The sequence below is a fragment of the Hibiscus syriacus genome, unplaced genomic scaffold, assembly GCF_006381635.1.
Source record: "Hibiscus syriacus cultivar Baekdansim isolate YM2019G1 unplaced genomic scaffold, ASM638163v2 tig00111088_pilon, whole genome shotgun sequence".
Lineage (NCBI taxonomy): Eukaryota > Viridiplantae > Streptophyta > Magnoliopsida > Malvales > Malvaceae > Hibiscus > Hibiscus syriacus.
This window is the reverse complement of record NW_024062978.1, coordinates 1,885,994-1,902,504: the sequence shown is the minus strand read 5'-3', so window position 1 is coordinate 1,902,504 and position 16,511 is coordinate 1,885,994. Positions and strand designations below refer to the sequence as shown.

Genomic DNA, 16,511 nt, shown 5'->3' with positions numbered 1-16,511 from the left:
TGAAGGGGCTTACTTTCAAGTTTGATGTGCTGCACGTGTTGAATCTCATTGTTAAGTATGATCTTAAGGTCATTGAACATATTGTTGTCAAGATAAAAGAATGTGAGAAGTATATCAAATGGTTATAAACAAAAAAAAAAGTTTTTTGACATAGTGTGAAATTAACCAAGATAGAAGAAACTAAAGTATTGTGGTTTGATGTTCCTACAAGATGGAACTCTGCATACATGATGCTTGATATGGCTATTTTATATCGTGAAGCAAATGATTGTTGTTGATTCTTCTTTTTGTCACTGTCCAAACATTGAAAAAAATGAGAGAAGCTTGAAAAAATTCGAGATATTTTAGAACAATTCTTTGATATAACTGAACATTTACTATGGCAACATTGGTGGTTACAAAATATACTTTCAGTGTCAAATAAATTTATCAAAATTTCTATTGATAATAATATCGAACATTTGGTCACTAAAAATAATTAATGTGACAATATTAATGGTCACAAAATATATTTTTAGTATAAAAAAATTCATCACAATTTATATTTATAATTGTGCCGAATAGATAATCAAAAAAAAAGAACAATTGTGATAGTTTTTAGAATAATTGTCACTAATGTAATATTGACATAGTTGTTAGTGACGACTAAAAAATTTTGTTACTATGTATTTTAGTGTTTAAAATTAGTGTTTTTAATGATCACTTGTATTGTCTTGTAGGAAAATAAAGAAAAAAAGAGGTTTGAAAAAGGAAAAAAGAGCTTTCACAATTTTGGAAGCTTTGAAAAAAAAATAGTCAATAATTTATAAAATAAAAATAACTAGTTACTGGATATGCTTCCATGATGAAACGGCATCGGAAACTTCGATGATAAGGCATTGAAGATATCGATCAGGTAGGGAGGCTTGGTTCTCCACGGTTACACATCGGACCACATTCTTCGTTTTTGGTCTCCAATGCAATGCTTGAAGCTGCCTGATCAGAGAAGCCTTGAAAATAATACACAGCCTTTCTTCGTTTCTTCGATGTTATCCGAACATATGGTTCGTCCTACACTCCTGATTGTTAGATCTATTAACGGTACCATAAGTGCTGGATGATGGGGAATTCAAACTAGGTGGAACCTCAGGGGTTGAACGAGGAGAACAACGGGGTGCCACTGTTACATCACAATGCTTGTAATGATATCGTTGTGCAGTCTCACTGGAGAAAAAGAATAATTCATGAAGCTGAAATAGACGGTTAGAAAAAAAAATCATTTCGATCGAATTCGGAAGCCACAATATGCAAATCCCAAGTTGCAGAAAGTGCCAAGTTTCAAAGCTGTCAAAATGTAACTCTTACCCGTCAGGCGTCACAGGTTTTGAACATTGCAAGCTTGGTTGCACCGGTAATTGAGCCAATTTAAATTCAGATCGCTCACCTGGACCAAGGGGAGCATCCTGCAATTATTAAAGTAATTATTACATAAACAATTATAAGCCAATGACAACAAAAGGGTATGCATTCTTGTTTACTATGAATTTTATCCCATTATAGGATGAGGCGCTTGATGAGCCAGCCGACTGTTGTGGGCTTTTAACAAATCGGTGCTCGAGTAACACGCTTGCAGATGGTCTCTCTGCAGGATTTCTTTTGAAACAGCAACACAGGAAATCCTTCCCCTCAGATGATAATGTTTCAGGTGCGAGAGGAGTATCTCGCATCACTTTAAACATAGCGGCAGCCTGCATTAACAAAGAGAACACAGAGAAGTTGGCAACTGAACTTGTCCTTCCATGCACACGATTAGGGCACTCTTAAGTTTTAATGATTGGAAGATAAGTCTAACTGGCCTCTGATGTTGTTTCATGCAATAGTGGGAAGTTGGGATGCTCAAAATGTGAATCAGGTGCTTACCCCTTCATACTCACTCCATGGGGCTTTACCAGTGAACATCTCGATAATTGTACAGCCCAAACTCCAAATATCAACAGCTAGAGCAAGCTCGGAACTGTTATCTTTCTGCATCACTGCTTGCATGAGCTGTAGGGAAATGAGTGGTGTCAGTATGTTTAAAATACAGATATCATATAATTATATAACTGCGAGATGGTACCTCTGGAGCCATCCAGTAAGGGCTTCCCTTCAAAGATAGATCAGCTATTTGTCCAGAAAGCTGTGCAACAAAACCGATACAGAAATATTCAAGCTGAATCAGAAAAATAACAACTAACGAATTATGATTATGATGACGACGACATCTGCTATATCAAGCTTGTCAACTCGAGTTTTCATACAAAGATCTAATTTGTCTGCTTCAATTGTGCTTATGTCCATTTATATTCGCTACTTCTTTTATATTTAACTAAACTGTCCAATAAAATATTGCAGTTGTGGGGATTAATTGCAATGACTTTCAGTAAAGGATTGAAATTGTGGGGATGAATTGCAGTACATGATCCTAATGGTTACAATTACAGATGTCTTATCTGTAGCTAGGATGTGTCGAATTCAAAGAGGGGGAAGATGTGAAACTTACATGTTTGGACATCCCAAAGTCAGCAAGCTTGACAACTCCAGATGCATCAACTAGCAAATTAGCTCCTTTTATATCCCTGAATATAAAATGTAAACAGCATATTAAACCACCAATATTTGATTATAGAATACTCCTCCTCAAACTAGAAGTATTTCCATGTTTAAAATTTGAATAGGAAAGAAAGTAGATGTCACTAACTATTATACTTTAATAGGCTGTTTTTAACCCACAGATTAGGGCAGTGCTTTGTACCTGTGGATTGTCTTTGTGCTGTGCAGGTAAGCCAACCCAGAAAGAATATGGCGAGTAAAGTTGCGAACAACAGATTCAGTTATGGCACCACAATGGTCTCGAACATATTTATTAATTGAACCAGGATGAACATACTCCAAATATATATAGAACTTGTCTTCCACCTGCATATGGTAGTTTGTATTCCTTAATGGAAATTCTTAAGAACTTAAGACGAGCAAAAGGAGAGGTGAAATTCATAACATGCAGTAGGCACTTACTATTTCACTACCATAATACTGTACTATATTTGGATGCTTGAGCTGGCTAAGAACCTTGATCTCCTGCAATAAAGAATGTAGTTACGACTTAGGACTCATTAAAAAAATCAATCTGCTATACGTAACCATCACTTCTATCTCCCTGGAATGAAGAAATGTAAATTTTTTGGCAGAAAAACCTGCTCCAGTTGCTTTATACACTCTGCAGATTTTGGGTCATCTGGAAATATGTCAACTTCCTTCATTGCACATAAAGCTCCAGTTTCTCTATCAGAGACAAGAAGCCATTTTAGTCTTTAGATGGCACAGAGAGAAATTTTACACGGTATACCTGTTACTGGCAACATAAACACTTCCAAATGTACCACGACCAATAAGTTTGCCCTTTTGCCATCGAGAATTTATCGGCAAAGACTCTGGTTTATGAGCAACATGGGGCATGGAGGCTGGTGTGGAAGCCAATCCTGCTCCTGGAGGAAGAGGTAAAGGAACAGAGATAGGGCCATTACTTTCAAGTCGCAGCGATGAGATGTCAGCAGTCTCAAGTGACAACCGATTCGGATGTATAGGCGAAGGAGGTCCACTTTGGCTTCTATAACTACTCCTTCGAGGGGAACTCCGATTCGGTGGACTGTGAAGTGAAGTACTATCGGAGGTAAATGCATTGTATTCATGGGATTTTCGTGGAGGAAGCCCTGCAACATCTAATCCGGTAATCTCCGGGGCGGACCAAACTTGATTACCTGTAGGAGCCATGTAACGCGGAAACACATCGGCAACACTCATTCTTTGAGGGGTAGGGGTAGCAGCAGGACTCACAATCTGACTCGTCGGAGCACTTGCAAGCCCACTGTAATATATAAGATATTATTTATTTAACATTTTTCTTTATTAAAGATATTAACTTTTCAAATAAAACTATATTATATTTTAATAATATAAAAATAATCAAAATATTTAAATCTTGTGTTTTATTCTGACTTTACCTTATAAAATTTTTAAGAAAAGAAAATTGAATTTAAAATAGGTTAGAGTCAGATTTTATTCTGACAGGTAACAAATGCAGGTGGATTTCTCCTCTCCTTTTGCTCGTCTTAAGAATTTTTAATTTTTTTATTAACCTATCATCTTTACGAGTGATTGTGTCTGTTTTAAAGGTGATTTGATAATAAAAATTTGAAAATTATTTCTACAACCTTTGTTGCTTAAATCTGAAATAACTATTATTCTTTCAATCACTTAAACAGTTTAATTTATGTAAAACTTTAAATATTTTAGATTCTAATTTAAATATAAAAAAATGTATTCTTTTAGCATATAACAAATGTATACTTAACTCAAAATTAAATAACAATTTCATGGAAGTAAATATTAATTAAAGAAATATAAAAAAGATTACCTTGAAACCAAAGGATTAGTTTCATCTGTTTTTTCTACATCTCTATCCTCTAAATGTTTACAATGCCCAGCCTCCCTCGGCGACGGAAACCTATGCTCTCCGTCTCCATCTGGAAGCGGAAGCGGAAGCGGCAACGGCACAGCTAAGGCCGACGAAGAAGACGACGTCGATGACTTCGAAGCCCGCGGAGGAGACAACGGAGCATCGCTACCACCACCGGAGTGCTGCGAAACCACCGCTTCCTCGTTCTGATGATGAACCTCCTGGTCGCTTAGACTCTTTGGCTCCCTTTGCCTTCTAAACCTATTAGTGGCAATGCGAAATCCCAAGTAGTAACGAGATCTGGGACGTTGATTGCCCTGGTTATTCTTATCTTCAGTATGTTTCCTCGACGAGGAGGGGGACGAAGACGCAGACGCAGACGAAGACGAAAAGGAAATATTCTGAAACCAACGCATGGCTAGAAATCATTCTGAAAAATCAGGAGAAATGATTCGAATTCGAAATGAAAAAAATAAGGGTATGAAAATCCACGGATAACAAAAGCATTGCGCGGGGGATAATAACGTTCCAAAGGATTGGATGGCATTGGCAATGGAGTTTTTTGGTTTAAAAATTCGGTTCTTTTCCCTTTTATCAAACATTACGCGGTTCATAACAGAATCCTTTCTATTTTTAAAGAGCTTAATAATACTAATATCTTTGCTTTTCTCAATGGTTTTATTATTACCTCTAAAAACACTTTTTAATTAATTTTACTTCTGGTACTAATTGTCGGGCCATTGGTTTAAATTCGTTTTCTCAACTTCTAATATGTTATATTATTTTATTCATATATATATAATTTATTTAAAACCAATATGATAATTTATTAACTGTCTTAGATAGTTGAAAGAAATAATTTTTTCATTGAAAATATTAAATTTAAGAAACTACGTAGAACGTGTAAATTATTAATAGTTAATAAATATTCAAAACAATCACCAAGACTATTAAATAATAATACTAATATAATTTAAAATTTTAAAAATATGTTAAGATGCACATATTTAAAACGGTATAAAATAAATTTAAAAATAAAAATATATAACATTATTAACTATAAAATTAATTATTTTTGTTTGTTTCTAAATGATGCGAACAGGTCGAAATGGATTTAAAAACAATCATTTGACGAAGGGGTGAGTTTTTGGTTAGATATATGCATATCATACAGTACACATGACATGGATATTCATCTAATATGAATATACTCCACTACTTTTTTAGGGGGCAAATGAAGAGCTCAAATACAATCACCAGAGATAAGTTGGCGTCAACATCCAAAACAATCATGAAAATGTATATGATGAACAAAATTTTCAGTATCAGAATCTGTAACTCATCTAAACCAGGTGCAGAAAACTACTAAAATTCTGCAGAATCTACAATAATAGACGAACCATTTCACAGGAACCAATTCCTCTTAAATGTTACTTTGAAACAAGGTCTGAAACAGCTGAAGGCACGAGCTCAGTTTGAAATACTTTCTTATTGTCTCTTGGAAAATCACAAAGCACCATATCAAGAAATCAAAGAATTGTTATTTTCATCTAATGAGGGTATGCATCTCTGGTTTTGACTCATGCTTCTTTAGCTATACCTTCATGGGCTCCGGATTTGCAGAATATGTCGGCACAATCTTACATATAGGCATGCTTTCATTCTTGCTTAGAAGCTTCAAGGACGGATGAACTTCGATATCATGCATCAACACTCTATCATCAATATCTAATTTGCTCACGTCCACCTCGATCTTTTGGGGAATGTGTTCTGCCGGGCATTGAAACTTTAGACTACTTCTTGTCATATTAAAGTGACCACCTGTTATGGTATCAAGTATCATCAAATGGTGTTTGTCATATGACTCATATAATCTGACTGTCAAAATCTTAAATGAGATTAAGCACCCAAAAATCCAATGAAAGATATACATGTAAATCCACATTTAAATAAGGAAAAGGGGAATGATAATAAGATGTGCATCACATGGTTTCCCCATAACCAACATGAAAGCTTGCATTAAGAAACTGGTAAGTATTCCTGTTTGTCTGATTTACATGCTAGTTCCCAACAAGAAAATAAGTAAAGGGTATAAGTAGGCCACGATTAAATGGTAAAGAGACACCGTATGCCTGTTCACATTCTTGTGCATTTCCGCTTGCAATGAGATATTCAATAACATCATTTAGTGCAACCCCGAAAAGGTTAAATGCGAGGAAAGACACTTATGATGGCATTAAATGAAAAAGAGAGTAAGTGGATAGCAACAAGCAAAGCTCCAGGAATTGGTAAGGCTAATGATACATGAGTTCGATAAGAAATAAGGACAAAACATTAACGTGTATTTAACAAATTTCGATGCTATAAAACTGAAAAACTAATTGTAGCATCTAACCAATTATCCATAACAACGCTAAAGATGTGGTTTATAAAAACCAGAAGTTTCAAAATCATATACAACACATATCCAGGAAGGTGCCTACATGTAAACAACAAAAGATTCCCAGGATAATGTCACTTATTCATTTCAACTTTTTCTACATATCCCTAGTAAGAAAACAACTTGGCTTTGCATGGTACCAAAGATGGAGAATTTGTTAATCAAATGGTTAAGATACATAAACACTTTCTTACTTTGAATCTTAGCTATTTGATTAACAATTTTTCCATCCTTGATACCAAGCAAAGCCTTTATTCTGTCCCAAAGAGACAAGAAGAACCATGTGATGCATTTTCAACATAAGTAGGGAAATACGACCTTCCAAGCACTCTCTAAATACAAGGAAAAACAAAGAAAGTTTTCAACATAACCGACTACCAGGTGACCATTGTGCCGTACTGAGTATGATCACAAAGGAAGACTTGATAACGCCTTACTATTTTTCTATTGAACTTTCTAAAACAAAAAAAAACAGATATCTAATAACTTACTGGATTATTATCTGGTACACGCCCAGTGGAATTTCACAAGAATTCCACAAGCTGTCTTAAGATAATGACAAGTGCCATGTTTAATTAAACTTCAAATTTCAAAAATAGTTGAAGTATACTTGTCAACATTTAAGACTGCTTGTAAAATTATTTTTTCCACTTAGGGTATGCCAAATAATAAATCATACTTACTTTACCCAACAATTTCGGATAGTTTCTGCCCAAAAACACAATTTCATCTAAATGGTGCAGTGGACAAGAAAATGGACATCACATAGTAAAAGTATAAATCTTGGATAATATTAACATCGATCAACCAAAGATGAAATGGGGACAATTGCAGTAAATTTTATACCTTTCTTAAGGCCAGGGCAATCTTCTAGTCCTTTGAAAACTACAGGCACGTCAATCTTCAGCTCAGTCCCTTCATCCGCCCAAACAAACACCAAATTCAATATTTTACCAGTCTCCTCGTCCCTATGAATCTATAAAACAACCCAAAAATACAAACAAATTTGAACTTGGGTAACAATAAAAGCTAAAAATTTTAAAACTGAAGAAAAAAAAACTTGCCTTGATAGGTAAAACTCTCCCGGATTCAAGTAAGACTGAAGACCCAGAACCGGCCCGGATCTGGAGCTGGAACGTCGTGGAACAAAAGAAAGGGAGTTCAACCGATTTAATAATGGATCGAATTTGCTTTCCTTCGGTAGTCAAAAGTTGTTTCCTTGACGGAGAAAGGTTGTTTGGGTTTTTCTCGAGCAAGCACTGAGAGAAAACTACGGCGGGGATTCTACCTTGGAATCTATCGCGGCTAGAGATACGGCTGCCGGTGCATTCTCTAGGGATGGCTTGGATAGTATGGTAATGATGGGAGTTCGCCGATGATGTTTTGACCGCCGTTCTCAGACCGCGCCACAACCTGGACATTTGGCCGGAAATTAGAATGGCTGTTGACACTTGCTGTGAGTTTGTTTGAGTTCTGGAAATGAGGGTTTGAGTTCTGGAAATGAGGGTTTTGCGTATGGTTAGGCAATAGGGGTTTAAGAATTGGGCCAATTTTAGGGCTTTTTCAGACATAATATATACCTATTCAAAAAATCGAAAGATCAAAGTCAGCCCAATTTGTTTTAAAATAAGTATTGTGGATAATATTCTCTTAGTTGAGGAGGTGGTTAAGGATTATGCTAGTCTCCTAGGTGTGCTTTGAAGGTGGATTTGCAGAAGATTTTTGATAGTCTGGACTGGAGGTTTATCTTAGCTGTGTTGGAGGCCATGGGACTGCCTGAAAAGTTTACAGGTTGGATTCGGATTTACTTGACCACTGCTCATTTTTCTGTTGCATTTAATGGAAGCTTTGTGGGTTACTTCCGAGGAGCTAGGGAGATTCGGTAGGGAATCCCTTGTCTCCCTATTTGTTTGTCATGGCAATGAATATTTTGTCAAGGATGCTTGATGTTGTTGTTGGTAATGGTACATTTCAATTTCACCCAAAGTGTAAGAAGGTTAATCTCACACATTTTTGTTTTGCTGACGATCTTTTTATTTTCTCCAAGGGGACCATTGACTATGTTATTGGTATGCAATACGTTTTGTATAGGTTTTACTTTATGTCTGGGTTGTGGTTAAATGCTGAGAAAAGTGAATTCTTTTCATCGGGTGTTCTTTAAGTGGACTTGGATGTTATAATGTAGGCCAAGTTTCAAGATTGGTTCCCTCCTATGAGATACTTGGGGTGCCTTTGGTTACTAGGAAATTGGAAGAAAAAGATTACTATCGTCTTTTGGCCAGAATGAATTGGGGCATTGGGCTAATAGAAATTTGAGTTTTGCTAGTAGGTTGAAGTTGATTCGTTGGATCTTGTTCAACATTACAAATTACGAGTGGGGGCACTTTTTTCTTCCAAAAGTCGTGATGAAAAGAATCGATCGGCTTTGTATGAGATTTTTTTGGAAGGGCTTGGATACTGCTATTGTTGGTGCTAAGGTTGGCATCTTGTTTGCTCCTTTAAAACTGAAGGTGGTATTAGTTTGAAGGAGTTGGGAAGTTGGAATAGGGCTTGTCATTTCCAATTAATTAAGAAACTTCTCATGAATGAGGGCTCTATGTGGGTTGCCTGAGTGCATGCATACGTTTTGAAGGGTCAGGATTTATGGCATATGATACCTAAGGGGTCTATGAGTAGGTGTTTGAGAAAGTTACTTTCTTTTCATGACGAGGTTCATCCTCTTTTTCTTGCTTCTGCTAACCTGTATACTTTGAATGCTCGGAGGTTATAGTTGGATATTATAGTCAAAAAGGATAGGGTCTCTTGGTACAAACTGGTTTGGTTCTCATTCCATTTGCCAAAACATGCTATCATTGTTTGGTTGGCCATTTTGGGAGGCTTAACACGAGTGATAGGCTCATTCTTTTTAGCATGATGGTTGATGAGGTGTGTGTTTTTCTAGTAGTGATGTTGAGACAAAAGATCACCTTTTCTTCGGCTACTCTTTCTCTAACACAATTTGAGGAGGGTCTTAAATGCTTGTGGCTTGCAAAGACCTGTATGAGGATGGGATTTTGAGCTGCAGTGTGTTGTTAAGAAATTGAAAGGTAATTCCGTTATTACCTTCATTCTAAAGATTGCCTGGAATGCTCTTATTTACTCTGTTTGGCTTAAGAGAAATGGAAAAATCTTTGGTAATCAAGTGAGAAATGAGGATGTTGTTTTTTAGTATAATAGAGAGATCGTTAGAATTAAGGCTAATGGTAAATGTATAGACATATCTGATGGGATAAATTCCTCCCTTTGTACATCTTGAGGTATACTTGAGTGAGCTCTTATTTTTGTGTGGTGCTTGGTTTGTTATAGCTGCTTTGCTGCATTTTCTTTGGATATAATAAAATCAACTTATCCACACACAAAAATAAGTGTCTAAAGTATATTTAAAATTAATTTTAGGTGTCTAAAGTATATTTAAAGTTAATTTCAGGTGTATAAAGAGTTTTTTTTTTAAATAGATGTCTAACATTTTTGATATTTCACTTTTAGGTGTCTGTCGTTAAATTTGACCATTAAATGACACTTATCATACTTATAAAATTTTATTTCAAAATAAAAATAAAAAATATAATTTATTTATAAAAAAAACAATTTTTTCTTAAAACTTAAAAAACACCAAAACTCTAAAAATTCTAATTTCAAACCCCTTTATCCATGACGTCCATCGTTGATGTTGCCTTGGTCTTCACCTATTGTCGTCGACCACTTCATTTAACCATATTCTGACGCACTGTAGGAGGAATCGTAGCTTGAATTACTAGGATCATCCTTAGCCGGAATCAATAAGTCACTACAATCACCCATTTTCCGCTGCAATCATCACTTGAAGCATGAAGTTCAGCTCTTGAGTGTTTGGACGGTCGTGCGTCATCGAGTTTTTGATCGATTGGCGGCGGTTGTGACGGTCGATGGTGATGAGGCATTGAAATTTGGGGTTTTTTAAAAGATTTTTGGGGTTTTTTTATAATTTTAAAAAGTTTTTGAGTTTTTTAAAATAATATTTTTTAAGTGTTTTTTTAAAATAAAAATTTAAATTTTATATGACTGACATGTTTTACTTAACGGTCTAATTTAACGACTATTACAATTCATGCACCTAAAAGTGTAATGTTGAAAATATTAAATACTTATTTTTAATAAAAAATTCTTTAAACACCTAAAATTAACTTTGAGTATAGTTTGTGCATTTATTTTTACATTAAGGATTTAAATAATAATAATAGTAATAATTAATTTATTAAATTAATTAAAAATATAAATAAATATTAGAAAACATATAAAAATGATGTGTGTATTTAATGCATTATGGTTATAAATTTATTTTTGGTGGAAGGTATGATTTCATGAAGGTATGATTTCATTAACACGAAAATCATACAAGGGTAATTAGTACATGTCTCGTTAAAAACCTCTCTTACATAGTTGGAGGAAAAAATTACATGCACTAATATTACAAAACCCAGCGATAAAACAAAGGACAACCTTAGCAACCACGTATTAACTGTTATTATCCATTACCAACCTATTACCATGAATGATGTTGCCAATCGATGACGGCGAGGAGAGCATAAACACCGATTTCAACGTATCAAAAGGTGCACTTTTCGCCAGTGCATCAACAGCCTTATTTCCAGATCGAATAGCGTGTTGGATCTGAACACACCAATTTTGGGTTCTTAATTCATTGAGATGTCCACCCAATGGTTGAGCCCCATTGTAATCTGACTTAAGAATTCTTAAAGCCTCCAGACTATCGAGTTCAAGAATTACTTGACGAAATCCGACATCCCAAGCAAACTAGAGACCTATATACGCACCCCCAGAGTTCCGCTTCAAGAATCGAGCAAACCCTTATGAACTTGGCAAAGCCGAATTTCCAATTTCCATGGCTATCTCTAGCAACACCTCCACACCTAGCAAAGTCATCGGGTTCACGCCAAGCAACGTCTGAGTTGGTTTTGACCCACTGAGGGGGCCATTATGTTGTTGCCACGAGAAATTCCCAACGCCTTTACTGAGGTCGTTGTATCCTTCAACCTGTTTCGTTTCATCATCTAAATAAGACGGGCACTCCGAGCAATAATCGAGTCTTCACCATCCATTGGAGAGCTGAAGACCTTAGTATTTCGAGAGGTCCAGAGGTTCCAAATGACTGCAGCAAACATCAAATTCCGCTCTTTCGCATTTTTAGCAAATAATGATCCATTCTGCAAATTAGTAGTAATCCAAATCGTTATATCAAGGGTCATGAAGTCCTTCAATTTATTCGGAACAATCAACGCCGTCCAGACTTGAAAGACAGTTGGGCAACTACGCAAAATATGGTCGATATCTTCACAAATCGTACCGCAGATCGAGCAACTCGTGTCCGATGCATACTGATGCCTCACTCTCTCATCGTTTGTCATTAGTTTCTGACAGCACACAAGTCACAGAAAAATTCTAATCCGCGGCAGTCCTGGAAACGTATGAATAATGCTCCATATGTTGTTATGCGATGGACTTTCTTCCCCCTTCCAAACGGCACAGGCAGATTTGACAGTGAATGATAGGTCACTATTACCACGCCATCCAAAACGATCCGGGGCTGTCTCGCAATGAGGCCCTTTCACCGCTGCAATACACAACGGAATACCTTGGGGCAGAAACTACTCAAACAAGGTTCCACCGCCATTCACCTTCAGGGGTGGACATTTCATCAATTGAAACATGAGAGATTTGCGACATATTCTCAACATCAACATAGTTGATGAGAGGCCCAATATCAAATATATATGATATTTTGTATTGTATTTATAATTAAGATTTAACAAAGAAATTGAGTAAATTGAAAGTCAAACCAAATCATATATAATTCATAAATTTAAAATTTTTTATTATTTGAGCTTAATCTATTTTTTATTTATTACTTAAAAATTTGATATGTTATAGAATAATATGAGCTTAAACACACTGAATTCACGTTTGAGTGAACGTTGTAAATAGTAACCATGTCAATTTGTCAACCAAGCTAAAACCTAATCAGCCTAAGTATGTAATATCTCAAACATCAAAATTAACTTAAAATACTATATAATGATTGTTAACTGTTTTTATTTACTTAAAAATTAGATTTTTTATGAATTTTTTTAAACTTTATCAAATAATATCAAAAGAGTGTAAAACATACTATAAAACACTCGAATTGAACTAAATTAAAATAAATGATTTCAAAATTTCAAAAAACTAGATCGAACCAATCTCACTTTATCCAACATATCAAATTAAAAATAATATTTTATTATAGTTCTTGTATTTAATATAGTTTATATATATTTAATATATTGTTTTTTTATTTTTAGAAAAATAAAATATAAAACTGAAAAGAAACATATTAGAAAAAAAGATTAGAAAATTTTCATTTAAAAATAATTTTTTAAAATTTTGCCGAAAAATAATAAATGTGTGCGGTGTATGTCAAAGATACGTAATTATATTTGTATTAGTCATGTGAGACGATGGTAACATTACACATATATTAACTTTATGTTCAATCACTCAATCAATATATAGTTAAAGTGTTATGTATAAACATTTGAAACCTACATATCTAAATAATGTAAGATTTTGAGAAGCTCATGAGGGTTTTAAAATCACACATTGTTTAGATATGTGAGTTTTCAAATGTTTAAATATTAAATTTAAAACTTAATTTATTGAATGATTGAATATAAGGGTAAACACATGTGTCGTCATTATCCCCAAACTTATGCTTATGCAATCAGAGGCCGAGTTACAGCTTGGTCAGCGTGGACATATGTACATTCTAAAATTTAAATTTTATTCGATGAGTTACTTATTTTATTTATGGTGTTCACTTTGGAATTTTATTCGTCCTCATCCCATTTAAAAATTTTATATTGTTAACATATATGTCCACATTGAAAAATATTTTTGAATCAATCACTATGTGCAATTACATATTTTAGACATATTTTTGTTCTTTTTAGATAAAATTTAAACATATATAAAAAGATATATAAAACATATGATAACATTATATTTTTAGGATGCGACCGCCCTGCCTTGATCATCCCTCCGTAAATAAACACAAAATGCTTCTAACAAGATACATCTGCTGTCACAAAAACAGAAGGTCCTTCTTATAAAAGTACACATTTACTTGCATGATAGAAAATGGTGATAGATTAAAAATAATATAAAATAAATGTTAGGAATTTATGTTTTATTAGGTGATGTTTGAGTAAAAACGTTATTTTTGGGGTTGTTAATTCAATTTTCAAATCGAAATCTTTAAGTGGGCCTCACCATATCCTTTGGCACAGACTTTGTCGTATACATATTCTTTGGGTATAAACGAGTCGAGTCGAGTTCAAATATTGTTAAACTCGACTCGAACTCGAAAATCATATATTTAAATTTGACTCGACTTGAAAACTCGCAAGTTAAAAATTATCAAGTTCGACTTGAACTCAAAATATATTTTTAAAACTCGACTTAAACTCGAAAATGCTCGAACTCAAAAAAAATTTCGAGCTCAATTAAAGCTCAAGAAACTCGATTCAAGTTCGATTCAAACTACACGGGATAATTTTTATTTGCTGAAAACTCATTCCTTTTATACACTCACTTTACTCCTTATGAACCACCGATGTGGATATAACTCACATGACCAACTCACTTGCCAAATTCCAAGCTTCTTTTCACTCTCATCTTTGATCTCTGTTTCAAAAACAAAGCTTCTTGAGGAATAAAAAACCAAACTGGTGGTTGAACTGATTGTTCTTTCAGTTCCTATTTCAACCGGTTGAAAATGAATTGCTCTAAAGTTTGGTTTAAAAGACTGAAACTTTTTGGTTTCCAAACTTGATAATAAACCAAAATCCAGTTTCCCTGGTTTTAATAAGCTTTTTTGATTTCCAGTTTTCTAGTAAGTTTGGTAGTTTTGATAGTAATCTGGTTCAATGTAAACGCCTGGTCTTGTTTGGTTTCTTAATTATTGTTTTTTCTGCTCCCCTTCTTGGCATAGAACTCTTATTTTTTATTCCTGGATTTGTCATAATTTAGTTACGAATCAATTCATAAATCTATTACACTTGCTTTCTTTCAGATACGATTCCTCGAAAACTTTTTCTCAAAATGTTGAGTTGACAGATTTGTTACGAATCAGATTCGATTGCCCGATTTGTTTCATAACTAATTCGCGAGATGATTTTTTTCTGGTTCGTATTCACTGAGCATCGCTTCCTTCTTCCACTTTGTTTTCGATTTATGATTTTGTACTCTGCACTTATTTGATTTCCATCAGTAATTATCCTTTGTAGAGAAACGAAAGACCTATGGATGCAGTGCCAAAACGATGCACTTTAATCCAAGTTTGCCTTCGAAAATCGATGTTGAAACAAAATGTTACTGAATTTTAGTATATCTCCTTTTTGGTTTTGCTTTCTTGTTTGGTTGAAGTGTCGAAGGTCCCTGAGAGGTGTAAACTCTATGAATTGAAACCCCTCTAACAAATGAACAAATGCCTTCGCAAATCTATTTGTCGAATCGTAGGATGCCCAAGTACTCCATTTTTGGAGCGTCTTGAACCCTCGGCTACATTTTTCTACATTTTCGTAGGATGCACTTGTTTGTTGCAGAAAGCTTGAGGATACACAAAACAGAGAGTTGAAGAGAGAAAGAAAACCAAAGAAACATGGACAGTGGACAGATATTCAAGCCCATGTTTTAGAAATGAAGTATTAGCATTGTAGGACCTGTTATAGTTGTAATCTTCTGATTTCGTCATTAATCAAGGTTTATGTTTTTATGATTTGAGTTGTTAATTTATTTTTATTTTATGTTTTGATCACCGTTTGTTTTGATAATGGACATGTTGATTGATTTGACCAAGTGTGATTTATTAGTTTATTTACATATAAACCCTTGTTAATTTCATTAATTTCATTTTGTATAATTTGTATGTTATCTTCATGTGCATAACTTATCCCTATCACATAATCATATTAAGGGTTTATGGTTTAGGGCTTAGGATTGAAGATTTATGGTTTAGGGCTTAGGATTGAAGATTTATGGTTTAGGGTTTAGGGTTTAGGATATATTCTAACATGTGTTTAATTAAATTTGTTTTTATTTTTCTTTTAATACCCTATCACATAATCGGATTAAGGATTTAGGGTTTGGATTTATAGTTTAGGGTTTAGGGTGTAATCTAACATGTGCTTAATTAAATGGGCTTTTATTTTTTTAGTAATATACAATGTAACAATTGGACTTGGGTTGCTTAATTAAAAAAATTAAAAATTGAGGGTAGTTGTATTATAGAATTTTTAATATATTTTTAAAATTTTATAATTATCAATAATGTATTTTCAATAATTTTTTTATAACGTAATTTTAAAAAATCTAAAATTATAATATAACATTTTTTTTCGAGCTGCTTATGAGCTTTTCGAGTTAAATATCGAGTAGCTCGTTTCAGCTCGTTAAGAACTCGGGTCGAGCTCGAGCTCGAGTCGAGTCCATTCTATCCGAGTATTTATCGAGCCTTGATCGAGT

The 16,511-nt window shown here is 34.3% G+C and overlaps 2 protein-coding genes and 1 non-coding gene across 3 annotated transcripts; 1 reads left to right on the top strand and 2 right to left on the bottom strand.

The window, feature by feature from the left end:
* Positions 1–833: 833 nt before the first annotated feature.
* On the bottom strand, positions 834–4,994 carry LOC120152379 (mitogen-activated protein kinase kinase kinase 5-like). The gene is made up of 11 exons (XM_039164605.1): positions 4,433–4,994; positions 3,365–3,883; positions 3,213–3,300; positions 3,034–3,096; positions 2,774–2,937; positions 2,522–2,597; positions 2,099–2,158; positions 1,900–2,025; positions 1,518–1,727; positions 1,345–1,442; positions 834–1,203 (listed from the first exon to the last, which is right to left on the bottom strand). Exons 1-11 carry the CDS (start codon positions 4,888–4,890, stop codon positions 1,029–1,031), a joined length of 2,037 nt encoding a protein of 678 aa, XP_039020536.1. The 5' UTR covers positions 4,891–4,994; the 3' UTR covers positions 834–1,028.
* A 1,028-nt stretch (positions 4,995–6,022) lies between these two features.
* LOC120152182 (50S ribosomal protein L25-like) lies at positions 6,023–8,372 on the bottom strand. Its single transcript, XM_039164453.1, has 3 exons — positions 7,979–8,372; positions 7,761–7,890; positions 6,023–6,295 (listed from the first exon to the last, which is right to left on the bottom strand). Exons 1-3 carry the CDS (start codon positions 8,333–8,335, stop codon positions 6,069–6,071), a joined length of 714 nt encoding a protein of 237 aa, XP_039020384.1. The 5' UTR covers positions 8,336–8,372; the 3' UTR covers positions 6,023–6,068.
* Positions 8,373–15,413: 7,041 nt separating this feature from the next.
* On the top strand, positions 15,414–15,558 carry LOC120152482. Its single transcript, XR_005518679.1, has one exon. It is a non-coding gene; the product is annotated as a small nucleolar RNA snoR145 (small nucleolar RNA).
* Positions 15,559–16,511: the final 953 nt, after the last annotated feature.

Bases quoted from the DNA above. Each gene is read 5' to 3' on its own strand.
- LOC120152182 (XM_039164453.1), bottom strand. From the start codon at position 8,335: ATGTCCAGGTTGTGGCGCGGTCTGAGAACGGCGGTCAAAACATCATCG. The intron at 7,891-7,978 runs GCAAGTTTTTTT...GTTGTTTTATAG, and splicing joins GGAGAGTTTTACCTATCAAG to ATTCATAGGGACGAGGAGAC. The intron at 6,296-7,760 runs GTATAAAATTTA...ATACCATAACAG, and splicing joins TTGCCCTGGCCTTAAGAAAG to GTGGTCACTTTAATATGACA.
- LOC120152379 (XM_039164605.1), bottom strand. From the start codon at position 4,890: ATGCGTTGGTTTCAGAATATTTCCTTTTCGTCTTCGTCTGCGTCTGCG. The intron at 2,598-2,773 runs GTACAAAGCACT...TTTTATATTCAG, and splicing joins AGCACAAAGACAATCCACAG to GGATATAAAAGGAGCTAATT. The intron at 1,728-1,899 runs GTAAGCACCTGA...TTGTTAATGCAG, and splicing joins CATGGAGTGAGTATGAAGGG to GCTGCCGCTATGTTTAAAGT.